This window comes from Puma concolor, chromosome D2, assembly GCF_028749965.1.
Source record: "Puma concolor isolate L17-30 chromosome D2, mPumCon1.1.hap2, whole genome shotgun sequence".
Taxonomy (NCBI): Eukaryota; Metazoa; Chordata; class Mammalia; order Carnivora; family Felidae; genus Puma; species Puma concolor.
The window spans coordinates 23,470,041-23,489,161 of NC_141677.1; the positions used below are offsets into that span (position 1 = coordinate 23,470,041).

Genomic DNA, 19,121 nt, shown 5'->3' on the forward strand with positions numbered 1-19,121 from the left:
CTTCTCAAGGGCCGTCGTCTGGTTGGGGGCTCAGCTGAGCCCAGGATGCGGGTAAGCGAAGAAACTTTTCACCACCCCGAACTTCTGGAAGACAGACTGCCCCAACTGCATGTGAGTTTGATAGTGTCTTGCTTGGTGACATTTGAAAAAAGTATAGCTGATCATGTTTTACAAATGACAGCAGTGACCATAAAAGGGTGATGCGCAGGTACCACTCAGGTGCTCACACACCACAAGTGAACAGCGGACCATGGCTCCCCATAACAGCAAAATTAAGAAGAGGGTGACCTCCATGGAAGCAGTTGAAGAGCTGAAGTCGTCTGGTTAACCAAACACACACACAGTCATAAAGATACTACTTAGGCTTCTCGGAAGGCACATACCTCACTGTTGGTGCTTTCCACAAATGAGCCCCCAAACATGGCAGCCATCCACTTGCAGCTACAGATCAGCAATGGTTTGTGGGCACTGATGGCTCCATCATCCAACCTGAACGTCACATCTGCCCAAAGATCGAAGAAACATAACCATGAGCCAGCTTTGCTGAGAGTTCAACCCACAGTCACCAACCTGCATCTCTTACTCTCTTTTCCGTGTCTCTACTTAGTGATTTGGTATCAACCACTACACCCAGATCCCTCTATGTCATCCAAGGATTGAGGAGTTAAGTATATAAGATGACACATGAGATCACGATACAAATTCTCTGAACCACATGGTAACATAAAGGAGAGGAATAGTTTTTCTCCCTTACTATGAAAAATTTCAAACATACGGAGCAGTGGAAGAAACAGTACAATGATAACTCATTTATCACACTGTTAACATTTTGCCATGTTTGCTTTAACTATGGGTGAATGAGTATGTGTGTGTGTATACGTAGTGAATATGTGTGTATGTGTATATATACGTGTGTAAACATTTTTTAAATATTTATATTTATTTTTGAGACAGAGAGAGACAGAGCCTGAATGTGGGAGGGGCAAAGAGAGAGAGAGACACAGAATCTGAAGCAGGCTCCAGGCTCTGAGCTGTCAGCACAGAGCCCAATGGGGCACTTGAACTCATCAACTGTGAGATCATGACCTGAGCGGAAGTCGGACACTTAACCAACTGAGCCACCCAGGTGCCCCTATGTGTGTAGACATTTTTAACAGCATGACACTTCTAACTACTTTATCAAGAGTTTTCTAAAAATAAGAATATACTTCTAGATAATCATATCATTACTCCTAAGAAAATTAGTAATATCATCGTCTAGTTCATACTCAAAATTTTCCAATTATCTCTAAATTGTATTTATAGGTTTTTTTTTTTTTTTTTTAAAGACAATCCAGTTGAAGTTCCATGTTGTATTTGGTCATTATGCCTTTGCATTAAGGGGAGGGCGATTCAATCCATTTCACTTAAGGTCCATTGTTTACTGCAGGTTTGTAACATTTCTTTTCATGATTGTTTCTATTTCATGATGGTCAATGTTTCAAGTAAATATTATTCATAAGTTTTAAAATTAATGAACAGACTCAGTAATCAATTACTGAATGTATAGTACTAAATATGTACTACCAAGGCATTATGAAAGATAAAGACAAAATGGAAGTATCCATGTAAATAAAAGTCAGGAAGTCAAATTTTAACAATGAAATACACACACACACACACACACACACTCACACACACAGAAGGCTATTTCAGAATTTAGTAGAAACAAACAAGCAATTATGTGAAGACACTGTGGTCAGCATACAGCATAGTTATCAAGGATAAAGAAGAGGCAAGAGAAATAGAGAAGTGTAGGGTGGTAGAGTGCGAGAAAGGATAGGGAGGGGGAAATGGACAGATGAGGCACCCTTGATACGAAGGCAGAGGGTTGCCAAAATCACCTCAAGGATTTCAAGGCCAAAAGGTCAGTGGAGATCAGATGTGGTCAGGGAAGGGAGCCTGAAGGAGTTGAACATCGAGCTGACTTGCTCTGGCTCTGGTGCAGGCTCAGGAGGAATGTGACCTAACTGAGAAGCGCCGTGAGGGTACTTTAGAGGGCAGCTTGTGTGCAAATCCTGGCTCTACCATTTACTACTGTACAACCTGGAGGCAATATGCCTAACCTCCCTGTCAATTTCCCCATCTTCAAAATGGAATAGTATTTGGCCCATTAGTCTGATAAGAATTAAATAGATGGATACACGCAAACTAGAAGGTTACATAAAAAAATAAGCATGGACACAAGTTAGTGCTGGTTACTCTCTTGCCTATTTGGGAACAGCTAATGTTTGATAAATCACAACCAAAGGGATCGATGACTTTACCGTTGGACCCCTCACCTGAGAACGACCCTTTGCTGAGGCACTCTTTTATCCGATTGGCCTTCCTGACATGAAATGCTTTTGTAATCTCCTGGTTCATGAAGGCCTCCTTGTTCATGATGTTTTCCACCATCATCCTCAAATCAAACATCTCCAGAACCTCTGCGATCTGAGCCAGGCCCACCAAGTCCTTTTCCTTTTCATCCAGTTGTCCCGTATAAAGAAACTGGAGCAGGGTCCGGAAAGGGCCTGGCTGGACGGAGGAGTCCATCCTGACCACAGTGACAGGGCCCACGCGCTTTGAAACGGGATTGGCTTGCATTTCCTTGTGCATGCCAAGGAACCCCTTGCTCCAGCCTGATAAGGTCTGTGTCTCCGGAGTTGAGCTCTCGCCTTCCAGAGCCAGACTCTCCTGCTGGGACAGGTTCTGGCTCGAGGCCTTCCACTGATTGGCCTGAGGTGTCCTTGGCGTTCCTTCCTCCCGCTCCTCGTCTGGGTCAAGGCTCAATGCCCGCCCCTGGCAATCCCTGCTCTGCTTCTCTTTCTCACCAGCTCCTTCGCTCCAATTTGGGGTTTCTTCACATTCCATTAAAAAAAGATCATAAAATTTGGAAGAGGAGGTAGCGAGGTAAATTCGATGTGCAAAGATGTGCTCTTGGTCCTGAAGGATGAACAGGACGTCGGCACACAGAGGATTGTCCAGTAAACAGGCAGCTTCGCTTGTCCCCATGGAGGGACATTCTGGAACCTTGATAACCGGCGGAGGGGCTTTTGGAGGTAGGAATGGTGCCTGAAGTAAAGGCTTCTGGACTTTCTTTAGGTGGGATTTCCAGAACTGCAGGTGTCGGCGGGAAATCAGCGCTGCTCGGATCGCATTGTCAAACACGTCCTTGATTCCGAACTGGTCAAACACACTTGTCTCATAGTACGGTATGCCCAGCTCCTTTGCAACCTCTCGGCCTTTTTCTGGGGGCAGAATATCCCCTCTCTTTATGGGCCTAAAATGGAGTATTTAAAAAAAATTATAATCAGCCTTATTTTAGGGAAAAAAAAATGGTAACAAGGGCCTATCAAAGCACCTAATAGAATTGTGCCTTTAAAGTCCTTATTCAGACTTTTAATAAGGCTCTTGAAAAATCGATCTACCTCAAGCTTTCCAAATATAAAGGACTCAGGCCTGCAGGGGAAAATGCTTTCAGGAGTAACTATAATAACTGAAGTATCGGCCATTTGCTTGCTATTTGATCCTGGGCAAGTTACTTAACCTTCTTAAGCCTTGGTTCTCCCAACTGTAAAATAGGAATAAGAATAATAAACACCTACATCTTAAAGCACTACTGAGAAGTTGAAATGAGATCATATGCTTAGCATGGTGCCTGGTCCACAGGGAGTGCCTGACAAATATTAGCTGTTACAACGATCACAACTGTGACGTCTGCACCTTCATCACCACGTTATGCTTACATTTTGCTTGATAACTTTACAGTGAATCCATATACCTTTTCTCACTTGAGCCTCACAAAAACCCTAGGGGTGTTATTCGCATGCCACCTCGTGAAGAAACCGAGGCAGAGAGTCTAAAGGGTTTGCTTCAGGTCACATTCGCAATTTGAAGAGAGACCCCTGCCCAGCAGTTAGAGTCTAGAAGCCCCTAGTCCTAGACTAAACGGTCCCCACCCAATAGCCAATTAAGTTTCTTGCATCAGATCTGTGCTTCTCCTTTCATGCCTAACTGCTTCTCTTCTCTTCTGCCTCTGCAGTCACGCCCTCAGCCTCTTTCACTTGGACTATGGCATTAGCCTCTGTACTGTCTTTCTTCAGACTCTCCACATTTCAGCCCACAGTTTCCACTGCTGCACGAAACATCCTTACATCACACACGCATGACTTTCAGCTGTAATTCTTTTTAAAAATTTCCTCTGGTTCCACACAGCCCTTCAGGCTGGCACACAAGGCCCCTTTACATTCTAATCAAACCCAGGGAGGCCAGGCAGAATAGTGCTGTGACTATGGCATAGCATAGTAAAAGACAGGTTCCAGAACATAATTAACTTTGTTGTTCCATTCTTCACAAACACACACTTGATGCTGAGACACACTCTTAGGAATTGATCTTCCTAAATAAATATTTGGCTTCCAAAATTGAAGGCAATGTGTGTGAAAGGCACTGGTCTTAGGAGAAATACGGTAATACTGGTTACAGTTGGGATCTGAAGCCCTGGACAGAGCACAAGGAAAAAAGGCAGGGTGTTGCAAAGGCAGAGGGAAGTGCAGGGAAGAAGACTTAACTTCAAAGTTTGCTTCTCTGGGCTTTTTGTGCTCCTTCTTCCTGGGACTGACTTGGAAATCACTAACTGGCAAACTCTTCAAGGCTGCGCTCAAATACCAGCTCCTTCATGGGATCGGGACTGTCCCCTCTGCTGTCCTCTAGTGCTCTGTAACTCTCCTCCTGTCCTCCACACGTCTATGGTTGTGAGGCCTGATTATCTCAGCCTATTCTTTTACACAGAAAGTTCTGGATGCCAGGGGCAGTCTCTCTTTCACTGTGAGTCCCCTTTCCCTCTATGTGGCTTCTAACATTCAATTCCTAGTCCATGCATTTAATAGAGGGACTGTGAAAACAACATGAAACATTTTCAGAAAATTTATCCAAAATGCAACAAGAACATCCGAAATTGTCTAAAGAAAATACTATTTGCTTTTGCTGTGAGAGTGTAAAAAGCTGTGTCTGTACAAAATTTTTGCAACAAGCCTATCAGGCAAACATTGAAGGAAGGTATTAATACCAACACTTTTGGGAAAGCTATGCTCTCTGGCAAAAAATGTAGTTAAACATAAAATATATATAAAGTTATTTTTTTTATGACAGGAAAATGGAAGGGGCATGGGCTTTAAAAAACTCTTACTTCCCCCTAATATTGGTATTCACATTTTATACAAGTAAAACAAATCCCCCCTCAGTTTGATTTTTAAAGTTGTGACATTTTAAAAAACATCTACTAGATGGAGCACCACTAGGGTGGCTCAGTCGGTTAAGCGTCCAACATCTGTGCAGGTCATGATCTCACGGTTCGTGGGTTTGAGCCCTGCATTGGGCGCTGCGTTGACAGCTCTGAGCTTCAGATTCTGTGTCTCCCTCTCTCTCTGCCCCTCCCTCACTCATGCTCTGTCTCTGTCTCTCTCTCAAAAAATAAATAAACATTAAAAAAAAATTTAAAAACAATTACTAGTAACATTTAAAGACCAGTGTTCCTGTTTTGCAACTATAGGTCCATATGATGTTTTAAAACTAGACACCACCATTTTGGGAATGAAATATTCTCAGAGGTTGGATTGGGGAAAACGAGAAGGTTAAAAACACTTGGATATGTGTATTTGCATGAACCTGATGTTCTGGGGGGCCAAGAACTGGGACTAGTCAATCTGAATGTTCATTAACTTTATTAAACTAATCATAGTTTCAAGAATGACATTACTATGAGTAGCTACTATTTTGTTTAGTATTCTGCAAATTTCAAGGCACTTAAAAATTTTTTTTAAATGTTTACTTATTTTTGAGAGACAGAGACAGAGACAGAGTGTGAGTGGGGGAGGGACAGAGACACATGGAGACACAGAATCCGAACTAGGCTCCAGGCTCTGAGCAGTCAGCACAGAGCCCAATGCAGGGCTGGAACGTGGGGCTCAAACTCGTGTAGCTGAAGTCAGACGCTTAACTGACTGAGCCACCCAGGTGCCTCAAGGCACTTAAAAAAAATTATTTATTTATTTTGAGAAAGCACACGTGGGAGGGGCAGAGAGGGAAAGAGAGAATCCCAATCAGGCTTTGCACGGACAGTGCAACTCAGGGCTTGAACTCATGAACCATGAGATCATGACCTTAGCCAAAACCAAGAGTAGGTCGGTTAACTGACTGAGACACCCAGGTGCCCCCAAGACACTTTTATTCACACCAGGTTGCAATTATAAAATTCATTTCCAGAACTGGCCAACCAGTTTACAAAAATGGGTTCCTCACCTAAGAGGGGACGGTGAGCACGAGAAGGGTCAGTATTAACAAACTAACTTAAAGCATATGGCTGCTTGATGGGGCCCCAGAACCACTGAAGAGCATAACCCTAGGCTACAGGGACATCTGTTACCTCTAAACTTTAATTTGGCCAGCACAGCAAAATACTGAGTCCCTTGGCTTACCTTGCTAAAGGGCGTCTGGCTCGATTAACAGCTTCAAGATCAGCATAGCGGAGATCTAGCTGGCAGCCAACTAGAACAACAGGTGTGCGAGGGCAAAAGTGCTTGATTTCTTGATACCACATGGTTTTCACATGATTTAGGGAATTGGGATTAGCAATCGAAAAACAGAGGACCACAACATCAGACCTAAAAGGAAATCACAAAAGAAGCTGTATTTCCATATAACTTTTTTTTTCTTTTATCATTACAGTTCCTCCCCTCCCCCATCCATCTAATGCCATATCATGTCACAATTAAAAAAAAAAAAAAAAGGATAGTATAATACATCTCGGAGTCATGCAAACAGCCGGATAAGCCCCCACATCCCAGCACCAAACACAGCCCAAGTTTATTTTCATATTGCACTGCAGAACGCCTATGTATTAAAGTTTCCAAAGATGTTCTTTTACAATACAAATGACTACCCAAATTTGATTCAGTCCTGGAGCCACAACATGCTGAACTATTTCTGTTAATCACAAGAAATAGTTTCAAGATAAAATAAAATAATAAGAACTACCTTTTACCAGTTTAAACAGAAAGGTGATGATGACTCAACCCAATGAGATAAAGCAAACAGTTTAATTACTGAAAACATAACAGGTATTTGCTGTACAGGGTCAGCAAATACACAGAAGGATTTCTGCCCTTCTTCCCACTTAAGCACACATGTAGAGAGCACAACCACTTATCTGTTTCTGAAAAGAAAATGTCCTGAATTTGCAGGAATTTTGACTCTTTACTAGATATATGGCAAGAAGGTAGTATTTAACAGAAAACTAGCAATAGTTAGATGGATGGGTAATAAGAGAATGTTGGAAGCAGATTTCTCAAATGGTATATATGACACAGCAGGTAAACGGGGAAAAGAAAAAGTATTTTACAGTCAATTTTGACATAAAGATCTTCTATTTTTACATAACAACTTACCATTTTAGAGGCCAAAGAACCGTTTCATAAAACGGTTGTTCAATTATGGTGTTTGACAGCTGCTAAAAGGTATCTTTAATAAGAATTATAAACCAATCATCTAGGTTAAAATATGCTGAATGGTGACTTTGAAAACATTGAGGCAAAAGAATATAAAGAACAGGAAAAATTATGCCCAAGAATTCAAGACTATCTTGCAGCTAAATTCGGAAACAAACTCTTACAATTTTATTAGATGTTAATTTATTGCCTTTATTGTTTATGTAATGAGAAGAATCAAGTCGATGAATCAAAACACCTTCTTTTTAAATCATTAATGAGCTTTTTCCCCCTACATATCAATGAAGACAAACAAATATATCCAGGCAACCATAAAATTTCTAAAAATAATCATTTGCAATGCAGAAAACTGCAGGGTGCTTACATTAAATGTAATTCACAAGTTGAGTCTTTAAATTTATACTCCAGGAAAACTGCATAGACCATAGCAAGTAGAGGGGAAAATCCTGAGATTTAAATATTTACAAATTATAAAAGAGGACCTGGGACTCAAAGTAGATGAATGTATTAATCTGCAGGTTTAGAATGTCCTTGAAATAAAGATATTATCAGAGATTCATAGACACTGGAAAATATAATATGTGTAAAAATATGCATAAATATATAAATGAAAGGGAAGCCTGTCTTGTCGTCGGGATTCTGATTTAGTTAGTGGAATATTCTGTGCACAGCCTTACTTCTAATCAGCATAAATAACAGTACCCAGCAATGCTTTGAATTTTACATTTTTTAGGAGCTGAGTTTTCTATTATTCATAATCCTATTTGTATAGGATATCTGATACAGCTCTGCTATAAGCTTCATCCTGATCATAAAACAAAGCCACCGTGAATTTTGGCACAGTGAGATTAACATGGCAATATGTGAGGTTCAATACTGTAGAGGAAGAATTGAGGAATGTACCCAGCACCTAAATGTGGACTAGTATGTATATGCATAAAATTGTTCTAATTGGTGCCTATTTCCATATTGAAGCACATGGCTATAAAAGAAATATTCTCAGAGCTTAATTTATATGACAGACATGAAGCTAAATGTCAATTCTGTTATCTAATTTTATGATACAGCATGTGAGGTTTTGAAATCAGAGCTGGCTCGGTTGCCAAGGTTACGGTGATAACACTCAAGCCACTGAGCACACACGAGTTACTATTCGGTTGACCTGTAAACAAGTACAGACAGGACCTTGGGGGTTGGAAACAATGGAATCTCTTGATGATAATAGCATAATGCCGTCACCCAATACAGGTCCGGAGGGCCCGACTTCTAACTGTGTCGCAGCAATATCTCAATGCATGAAATGCTGTTGGATGGCTAGAAAAATAATTCCATGTTATGTAAATATTTTGCCTCAAAACGATGATAGTTAAAGAGAAGAGGTTGTATTGAGCACAACACTACCTTTGAAGCTAAAATAACTTATTGAGTCAAAATTCTACTTGTATCCTTGGAATGAAGAAATTTTTTTCCTTTTTTTTTTTTTTTAATGCACAGTTAGGGGCTATGAGAATATATCTCCATTACTTTACACTCAAAGCACTTAAGAAATAAGATCATATTTTACCTACCAACTTGCTTCAACGTCTTTGGTTTAACTGTTGTTGATCTAAATATGAATGCAAGTTAAGAAAACATTCTATATAAATTATAGAGGCCAGTTTTTCTGGCCTGCCCTAATAATGTAGTACCCTAACCCTGATTTTAACCAAAAGGCTGGGGAATCAGCGGATGTAGTGATACAGCTACAGAAAGATGCTGTTTTGACACATTGCTCCTTATTCTTTTCTAATTCTATATTCTTTTCTAATTCCTAATTCTTCACATAGCAGTATTCTCTGCTATATAAACACATATACAATCAAGTAACTATTTTGAGAACACCGCATAGTCCCTGTAGATTTTTAGCCTCTTTTCTATCTAGTCAAGGAAGGCACAGGACCTGCAGCTAAGAATATCTCCCCCTTTAGGCAGAATTCCAAGGAACTAGAGCTATTAAATAACTTTTAATCAAAACATTCATTCCTGTGTGGAGACTGTTCAGTGTCTGACACAAGCTCGTGTTTAAAAATGCCATTCCTGTGGAAGATAAAATGAAAAAGGCAGGTTCTAGCATTTCCACTTCCATGGCTCTGTTACATTTTTTTACTTTGAAGAGTTGAGTTTAAAAATAATTGGGAGGGGAATGTGTGATGAGGGCATTCTCACATATTATGCAGCAGGGTTAGCCTAGAAATGACCTCAGCGTTCCTATTTCAGCTGTAAAAAGAATCTGATAGGATTTAAATGGCGTCCTACAGCTATTTGGAGTAGAAAGCACAAGAATTTGAGAATTCTTTGCAGAAGCAAAGCACAGAGTAGACAAAACTCTAAACTCCAGAACTTGAATACTGAGAAGGGGTAGGAAGAAGTTTGGAATTTTTTGTTGTTGTAGTGGACCCGGCTAAGTGGCTTTATTAAAGAAAGCCAGGGTTACAAAGGACTTAAGCATGCAGGGTCTCAGTTGCTTGCCTACGGAATGTTTATTTTGGGGAGAAAAATGTAATTTCTTTTCCCTAAGGGGAAAATGTTACTGTAAAAGTTTCTCTAGGGTACTAACACATCAAATAATGCCCATGCAATGATGTTTTGATTAGTTAAGTAAAAAATCCAAAGTAAATCTGTGTGTAGAAATAATTGCGGATCTTGCTTCATACAGGGGTAGAGGGCAGCTGGGCGGGGGTGGGGGTGGTCACAGAAGGCCCAAGTCCTCCAAAAATGCTTGTGCTGATAAAGCCAACCTGAGTTGTACCAGTTTTTCTTCAGATATTAAACAAACAAGACAGCATATTTTTTTTTCAGTTATCTTTCAAGGAGAACACCGGCCAAAGATAGCATGTAAAAAATTGGCAAAGGTATTTGGATAACATAAGAAGTGTGTGCAAAGTTGGGACCAATCTTTATTGAAGGATGAAAGAAAAAAAAATCTGAACACAGTGCATCTTGCCCACATATCTTGGCCCAAGCTAGACTTGAAACAGCAAAGGCCGTACAAGTTCCCAAGGCCTGTCTTTGTAATATCTATAGTCAAATATAGCAAACGTGGTGGGAAAAGGTCAGAGAGGCAACCAGAAGCAATGCTGCTTTTCCAATCTGAAATACCAAATTCATCCTTTGAAGAAGTGGTTGAAAAAGGGTAGATAGTCACTATAAAAAAATGTGTTGTTAAGAATGGATTTTCCAAGTTCTTTCCTATCACACAAGTGCTCTCATCTTCTTGGTTTATCTTTCCTTTCCTAGTCCCATCCAGTCCACCACCACTGTCGGCTAGGGGGCTGCCTTTGCATTTTCTTATCTGGTTAAGTGAAGGAAAAATACCTAAATTATCCTTTATCTAAGAGCCCAACATCAGGCCAGTCTGACAGGCCATTGTGAACGTTTGTGGGTTCCATCTGGTCCTCCACATAGCTGTGAGCAGGATGGCCAAATGCCCTTCTCCAAAAGGCCAATTCCTTGCTGACGAACACTTGGTGACCAATAAGTATGTCGTTGTTAATACGCCCCTTAAAGTCTTTCATTCTGTGGTAGGACCCCACCTCTTTATATGTCAGTACTGCTTATTATTTCCTTTTTGAGTAGAAACTCCTATATCCTTTATATTGGTAGAGATCACAATCACATTTTAATGGCCTTCTTTCCTTTGCCAATGAGCACAGGTCTCCTTCTGGCAAAGGTTCACGCAGGAGTCCCTGACCTCTACCTTTGGGGCTTCAAGCTTCCTTCTCCCCCTACAACTTAGGTAGGTTCTTTACAGAAACATTTTTGAAACCATTCAAGTCAACAACACACCTTTCATGCATGTAGTCTGACAGCGCTATGCAAACAGATCAAAACAGCACAGAACAGCTGGGAGCATGGCAGAGAAAAGAAATGTGTAACACGTGGCTTTGGAGAATTTTAGTAGGGAAGCAGCCCGGTGTGTATGAGATGCAGGGGGAGTTGTCAGTGATCGGTGAACATAACCACCAGGAGATGAATGGCTCTGTAAGCTCATACTCATGGAAGATGGAGAGGTCTGTAGGGGAGCGCCTGGCAGGGGATCTGGGGAGAGCAGGGCAGGACCATGCAGTGCCCTGGATGTGAGCAGAGAAATCAAGTCAATACTTTACCAATAGCAGTGAGGCTTCTTAAGTACAGATGTTATGTGGGGAAAACTGTCAAAACACCCTGCAATATATCCAGATTTGGGAGTGATTAGCATGCGCAACTATTTCTTCTAAGCCCATAACTGCACGTTTAGTAGGAAGCAATACTTTAAACCAGTCTTTCCCCCACCCTCCAAAATTGAGTAGCCAAAGCAGTGCACGCTCTTAAGTGCAGGAAAGCCATATCAACATCCCACCAATGCCACCAAACCCTGAGATAGATAAAACTTGAGTCTTAAGAACGGTTGCTTCTTCTATCATGATACAAATATCACAGGGGGCATTGGCCTCTACCACAGAAGGTTGTGGGTTATCATCCAATAGAAACTGGCTATTTTTCACTCAATATACCATTTTCCATACTGAACAATCTAAGCTCCATTTAGTATATTCTTAAATCTCATACAATCATCAGAAAAAGTTGAATGCATGGGAAATTGAGTGAAGCACAAGTAATTTATTAGAAGAAATCTTATTTAACTCCTGGTCAATGAGAACAGAAAGCATTGACATAAAGAAGGCTTGTTTAACAGGAGAAGGTGAAATTGTGGTAATAAATTCCTTCCCAACACCACCTCTCATTTTCATTCCTTTTTGGCTTTCCCTGAAGAGAAATGATGGAGGTACTTCCTTCCTGTACTGTTCATGTTTTCTCCTGAGAGCAAGACTAGCTGTAGATACAGGAAAGCCTCCATATCAGCCTGAATGCCAGATGGGAGGTCTCTGGGATTAAGCTCCTTAACTCTTTTGAAAGGAAACTATGTAAACCAGCAAGATCATTCCACCACACAAGAAAGTGTGAAGTGAAAGGGTAAAGAGACTTTACCCAGACCTCTCAGCAATCCTCTCTGAATTCATAAAGGTGAAAGGACTTGTCTCATGCCACTTATCCAATAGTAATACACAGTCATTCCTCTCAGCAATATTAACTGATAATGCACTATGTATCAGGTACTCTTCTAGACACTGAGGATACAGCAATTAGCTAAAAATACAAATCACTCATGCTTATCTTCATGCTCATATTCTAGTGGAGAACAAAGACAATAAGCAAGAAAAATATGTACACTAGGTGCTGTGTTAGGTAGTGACAAGTGCCAAACAGAAAATAAAGCAAGGAAGAGGGACAGAAATATTAGGGAACAGAAGATACTTTTGGAATGAGGTGACCAGGGAGGGCCTCACTGAGCAGCTGACATTTCAGTAAAGACCTGAGGAGGTGAGGGAGCTAACATGCTGCTATCTGTGGGGGAGAGCCCTGTGGAAAAGGAAACAGCTCATGCAAAGGCTCTGAGGAAGGTTGTCTCCCTTGGGTGAGGGGGGGAAATAGCAGGAGCTGAGCTCAGGAAGGCAATGCTGGACTGAGGTAGGGAGGGCCTCATGGGGTCTGGCTCTTACTTTGAACGAACTGGTGGACCGTTGGGATTTTTTAAGCAGAATAACATAATTTATGTTTGAACAGGAGAGCTGACCAAATGGTGGTGGTGGTGTTGGTGGTAGTGATGGTGGTGGTGGAGGGGGCGTGTCAGGGGAAAAGGCAGAAGGATGGAACCAGTGAAAAGGTAACAATCCCGAGAGAGGCGATCGGACTTTGGCCTGGGAGCAGTGCAGGTCGTGAGAGGTGGCCGCATTCCCTATATTTGCGCAGCAGGGAGCCAGCAGGGTTTGCTGACGGACCACGTGTGGGATATGCCCAAGAGGAGTCAAGGATGATGCTAGAGAGCTTGTGCTGAGTGCTTCTGTATTCCCTGTTCCTGGTGCTGACATCTGTACTTTAGCATCTCTAACACTGAACTGTAATTATTATGTTGCTGTCTCCCTGCTGTACCCTGAGTTTCTTCTTCGGGGACTTTGTTCCATTCCTATTAGTTCCTCTTGCATGGTGTATATATGACACAGCATTTGTGACAAAAGAGGCTCCCAATGACTGTTTACCAAGTAAAATGGCCTTCTAGATATTGAAGGATAAAGGACGTAGATGCAAATACGTCTGCAGTCCTAAAGTCTAAAAGAAAGGAGTTCAGGCGTATAGTAAGTCAGTTATGGAATACGTTTTAATAAAGAATGAAAACAGTATGTGAGCTATTTCTTCAGACAATTACTGCTGAAAGGCAACCATATAATATCTCTGGTATACAGCAGAGATTAACCAGTTAATATATATTTCTTAATTATTGGAATTTATCTAAAAAATCCATTTACCCCATCTAATTGGATAGTTTTATAACACTGAGATAATAATGTATTAATGATCACTTCATGGAGTTAGATAATCTCCAGAAGCAAAGGAAATGTAAAGAAATAGGTTACTTTCAACCGACTAATTTCTGTGTTACACAGAATCAAGGCTGAAGGGAACACCCTCTATTTCACAGACCATCTTGTTTTTTTTAAAAAAACATAGCAAACACTAAAAACAAAAATCAGTAAGATAGAAAGATAGCCAAGGTAATAAGTTGAAAAGACAATCTGCTAATTTGCTTTATCTTTCTGTAATTCAGCACTGTCCTTCAGATGATATCTAGGCTGGGGACACAGGGGTTCCAGGGGAAGAATAAAGTGGTGGAACGATTTTGGAAACCTAATGAATGGCCAATATTAAAAGTTACTGATAGAACTGTTGACAAGGTTCACTAAGAAACATATCTGTGAAAGTGTTCTGTAAACTTTACACTACCAATTATTGTCCAACAAATATGATCATGGGTTCAAAAGTCACCACAGGATATATTTTATATGTTGTAGCCAATAAGAATTGCGGAACATTCTCATCACGAGATGTTTTCCTTTTGGTATACCAGCTCATGTCGTTAACTGAAATATAACTGCTGAAAGCTAGTAAAGAATCATCCTCGGAAGACACTGCAGAATTACTCAACAGTCTCTTTTTTCTTACCACCTAATGTAGAAGGGAAAACTGTAGTGCTGAAATATATTTCCTCATCAGAATGTTATAGTATAGAAACATCACAAACTGATGAAAAGTTAACACACTTAGCTATTATTTGACCCAACTGGTCAAGCTTGCAGTTATTAAGTAGTAATAGAAAAAAAGGTAGTAAGAAGGCAGAACACAAGACGTTAATATACTGAACAATGTGTATGTCCTATTCTCCTTACCTATTCCAGTGGCCTCATTATTCATGTTTCTATGGCACCTTTTGAGGCCATCAATGCTTTTCTGGGCTGCCACAATGGACAGTTTTTCCTAGTTATGTGACCAGTGTTTGGGCAGCAGCCAGCATCTGTCTAGGTCCTGGAACACGAGTGACCCCACTCATCAATCAAGTCCTGTTGCTATCTCATTTGGCACTGTTGTTTCTCAAGGACAGATTCATCCTGGGGCCAGGGCTCAGTTGGACAAAGAAATTCCAGCTTTCTGATGTTTTGTCTTCCGGTCACAATATGAGATGTAGCAGTTCAGAGCAGGAAGGACAGTGCGGGACAGTAGGCTGAGGGTGGTACAGAGCACGGCATGTTTTCTGTCTGCCGGATGATCTGGCATCACGGAAATCTTGTTTGGGTGTTTTAGTGCACAATCTACAAATCTCCACCACATTTAAGTTTTTGAATCCTTTCTATGCATTTAGTCTGGTGCATTTTTGTTTATTTGTTTTGGTTAAGCACAAAGCAGTAATAATCCACCTTCAATTTTTCTCCTCACTGCCCTCATCTTTGGGCAAATGAATTTAAAATAAATAAATAAATAAATAAATAAATAAATAAATAAATAAATTTAAAAATATGATTATTTAAAAAAGCTTTTTCAGTATTTACCTTTGAGAGAGAGAGAGAGAGAGAGAGCGAGAGAGCACGAGTAGGGTAGGCACAGAGAGAGAGGGAGACACAGAATCCAAAACAGACTCCAGGCTCTGAACTCTTAGTACAGAGCCCAATGTGGGGCTCGATCCCACAAACTGAACTATGAGATCATGACCTGAACCAAAGTCAGACGCTTAACTGACTGAACCACCCAGGTGCCCCTAAAATATGATTCTTATAAGGATCTTGGAAATGACACTAAGAGGACAAACAACCTTACAACTGGAAAATCGTTAGTATTGACATAAGTAATTTTCTATTTAAGAGGGCACCTGTTGGGATGAACACTGGGTGTTGTATAGAAACCCATTTGACAATAAATTTCATATTAAAAAAGAAAAAAGGAATACTCCTTCAAACAAGGCTTTACAAAAATAATTCACAAATCTAAAAATATTTGTGGAGAAAAGGTGGGTTTCAGGGTGTGGGTCAGTGTACCTCCATTCTTTTTCTCCTGGTCTAGCTCATCTCCTAGCTCATCTTTTCATTTGCTCATTCATTAAGGAGAGGTTAGGCACCAGTGTTTTCTGTCTTTGTCACTTTCACATAGGTACATGATTTGTGATTCTTACTATAAAAATGCAAACCTAAAATTCAACCTAGTGAAATAGTTTGGAGTTTGTTACAATGGCATTTCCTTGTAAATGCCTTAGAAGAGCCTGCCATGTACAAGACTGATGGACAGATTCATGCACTCATTCAACTAACATTCATTAAACTCTTACTATGTGCCATGCCCACGCATAGGGCAGACAGACAAAATTCTTGTTCTACAGATAGTAGGAGTCATAGCATAAGGGCAACTGAAGAAGATGATGAAGGAGCCAACTTTCAAGTGTGTGATCATAGTGATGAGAGGGATTTGCCAAGGAGTCCTGAGGAACATAAGGAGGGACATTTCACCTGGATCCTGAAGGTAACAGGGAGTTGGGGGAGAGTATGGAGGGGACTTCTGGGAATTTGTGCCTCTTATTCTAAAGTCTTAGAATAGTTGTGGTAATTAAGTAGGTAAAGAATAGGCAGGTGGGAGTATAATTTCTATGCAGGTGTAATGCACATTTGTGGGCCTAGAGGCTATAGACCATACACAATTAAAATATCGGGTTATGTCTGGAGCAAGACAGGAGGTTGGACAGGCCAGGCAGGCTGGGACTCAGTCCAGAGAAACAAACCAGAATGGAGCCTCATATCCAACGTGCAGCTACCTCACCCAGGGAAAGGACACTTCTCGTCCAGCTCTGCACCTGATTCTCAGCTAAGGTGAATGAGCACAAAACAGACAAGGTCATCTGTACATTCCCACAGGTTCTCATTGCACCCTCCAGTTCCAGAATGAACCAACTACAAAAGACCACACGGTTACTATTTGATGGGGAAACAGAGAAATAGAAAACTTTCAGGGAACTGTGGGGTCAGCTATCACAGGATACCTGGTCCAATGTATCTTTTTAGAAAAAGATACAAACATAACCACAGCTGAAGACACAGGCCACTTGGTCAGACTCTGATCCACACGGCTGAGGGCTTATCTCTAGGAAAATGGAATCAGCATGATTTGGGGACAATTTGATAGTGTTTCATTATTGAGCCTTGAGATTCAAGACCATCCTGTTTCCCATACTCTTCTATTAAGGATCTTGTCCCATTTCCCGCCTTAAGTGCACACAAATAATTTGTATTTCAGTGAGAATTAACTCTAAATTCTATAAATTAAAACATATGTTGTCTACCACATACATTTCCTCAGACATAATAGATTTTTTTGTTCATAAAAATACTTGTACTTAAAAAATATTGAGATACAATTTAAATACAATAAACTTTGCAGACTTAAAGTGTTCGGTCTGATTAGTTTTGACTTACGTATGCACCCCAATACTATCATCCCTATCAAAATCATGAACATTTCCATCACCTCCAAAGTTTCCTGTGTCCCTTTGCAATCCAACCCTCCCTCTTCGTCCTCTTTCCTAGGCAACCAGTGATCTACTTTCTATCACCATGGATTGCATTTTCCGGAATTTTATAGACATGATATCACACAGTATGTGTTCCTTTCCTCTGGTTTCCTTCACTTAAAAGCTTTGTCTCTAATCTTTAAGAGATTCTTCCCTTTTGGCTGAGGTTCAGTAAAGAGCATGATAATCATGATGATTCCACAGTAGTGCTTACCAAAGCATGCCTTGAGGACCACCTGCTTTATAATCATCCAGGGACTGGCTAAAATGTGCTGATTTACCTCTCCCTAGAACTCTGACATCAGAATAGCCAGCATATGCGGGCATACTTAAATCTGCAATTTAGTTCAACCTTTTAGGGAACGACGTTTCCTGTTTCTGGGTCTAGCTACTTATTCCTCTAAGTCTTTCTATTGTTTTGCTTTTTTCTCTACATTTTTTTTTAACATTTATTCATTTTTGAGAGACAGAGAGAAACAGAGCGTGAGTGGGGGAGGGGCAGAGAGCGAGGGAGACACAGACTCTGAAGCAGGCTCCAGTCTCTGAGCTGTCAGCACAGAGCCTGACACGGGGCTCAAAACTACGGACCACGAGATCATGATCTGAGCCAAAGTTGGATGCTTAACCGACTGAGCCACCCAAGTGCCCTGGTCTTTCTACAGTTTTCTATAACCTGGGCAAACCTTTAGGCCACAGCAGGACACAGGACTTTAGGACAAAGGTTGCAATAATTTTCCTAGATCCCATTGTGCCCACATTTAGAAGCGTGGTTTGAGTTACTTTTCCATATAGTACATGCATTGTGAACTTTCCTCCTTTTCAAGTCTACCATGGGGGTCAGGACTCTAGCGAAGACAGTCCTGTGAGTGAGTAGGACTCCTTTATCACAGGTGCAAAATTCAATGAGGTGCCAAAAAACTACATAATCCAGGTGCCCAATATTAAAAAAACAACAAACAAACAAAAAACAAAATTAAGGCAAAATAAATCCCTGGTGAACAAAATATCAAAATATTAAATAAAGTCAGGACCAGTAACCTTGCCATACTGAGCCATACTGAGTTTGAAGCAGAAAGAAAAAATTAGTGATCCTATCTTTTAAAAGTTATTACTATTTATATTTTATGCCCAATGTGAATGCCTTATTGCCTCAGCCTAGTCCTGGCCCAGGCTCACCTCCACCTGATATATTTCACTGTCCAACAGGCTTTTTGCTGTCCTGAAATTGTCATTAGAATGTTACTTCTGGCCCAGCATTTATAATGCGCCAGGGACAGGAAGAGCTCATTCAAAGCACCCTATCTGGACACATTAGACATTTCCTACTTTTCCCCTTGCCATTAACCACAAGTACAGCCAATCCCAGATAAACACATAAACACTGGTCACCCATAGTCCTGAATTTTTAAAAGAGCCTCAACCAAGCATTCAAAATGGGATGTATTCATGGTGTATCTGATTACTGCCTTCAGCATGAAACTAGACCTATCTAAATAGACACACAGAAACCATGGCTCTGATTAATATTATCATTTAAAACACATACTGCACTTCTCATAGGAGCTAACATTTGAGAAAAATCCGCGTGTGAAAATAATCTGTATTAATAAATGAGTTCCAACCGAACAGAAAAT

General features: G+C 40.7%; 1 protein-coding gene across 12 annotated transcripts in view; it reads right to left on the reverse strand.

Moving 5' to 3' along the window:
• The window catches only part of RHOBTB1 (Rho related BTB domain containing 1), a 124,300-nt gene that overhangs the window by 14,553 nt on the left and 90,626 nt on the right, over positions 1-19,121 (reverse strand). For 11 of the 12 annotated variants that reach the window (XM_086679795.1, XM_086679787.1, XM_086679792.1 and 8 more), the window contains 3 exons: positions 6,498-6,683; positions 2,322-3,301; positions 384-502 (listed from right to left, as the gene is read on the reverse strand). In XM_086679795.1, coding sequence (XP_086535921.1) covers positions 384-502; positions 2,322-3,301; positions 6,498-6,683 — 1,285 coding nt within the window. Of the gene's footprint in view, positions 1-383; positions 503-2,321; positions 3,302-6,497; positions 6,684-11,671; positions 11,730-19,121 lie in introns of all 12 variants that reach the window. The other variant, XM_086679796.1, reaches the window with a different exon arrangement.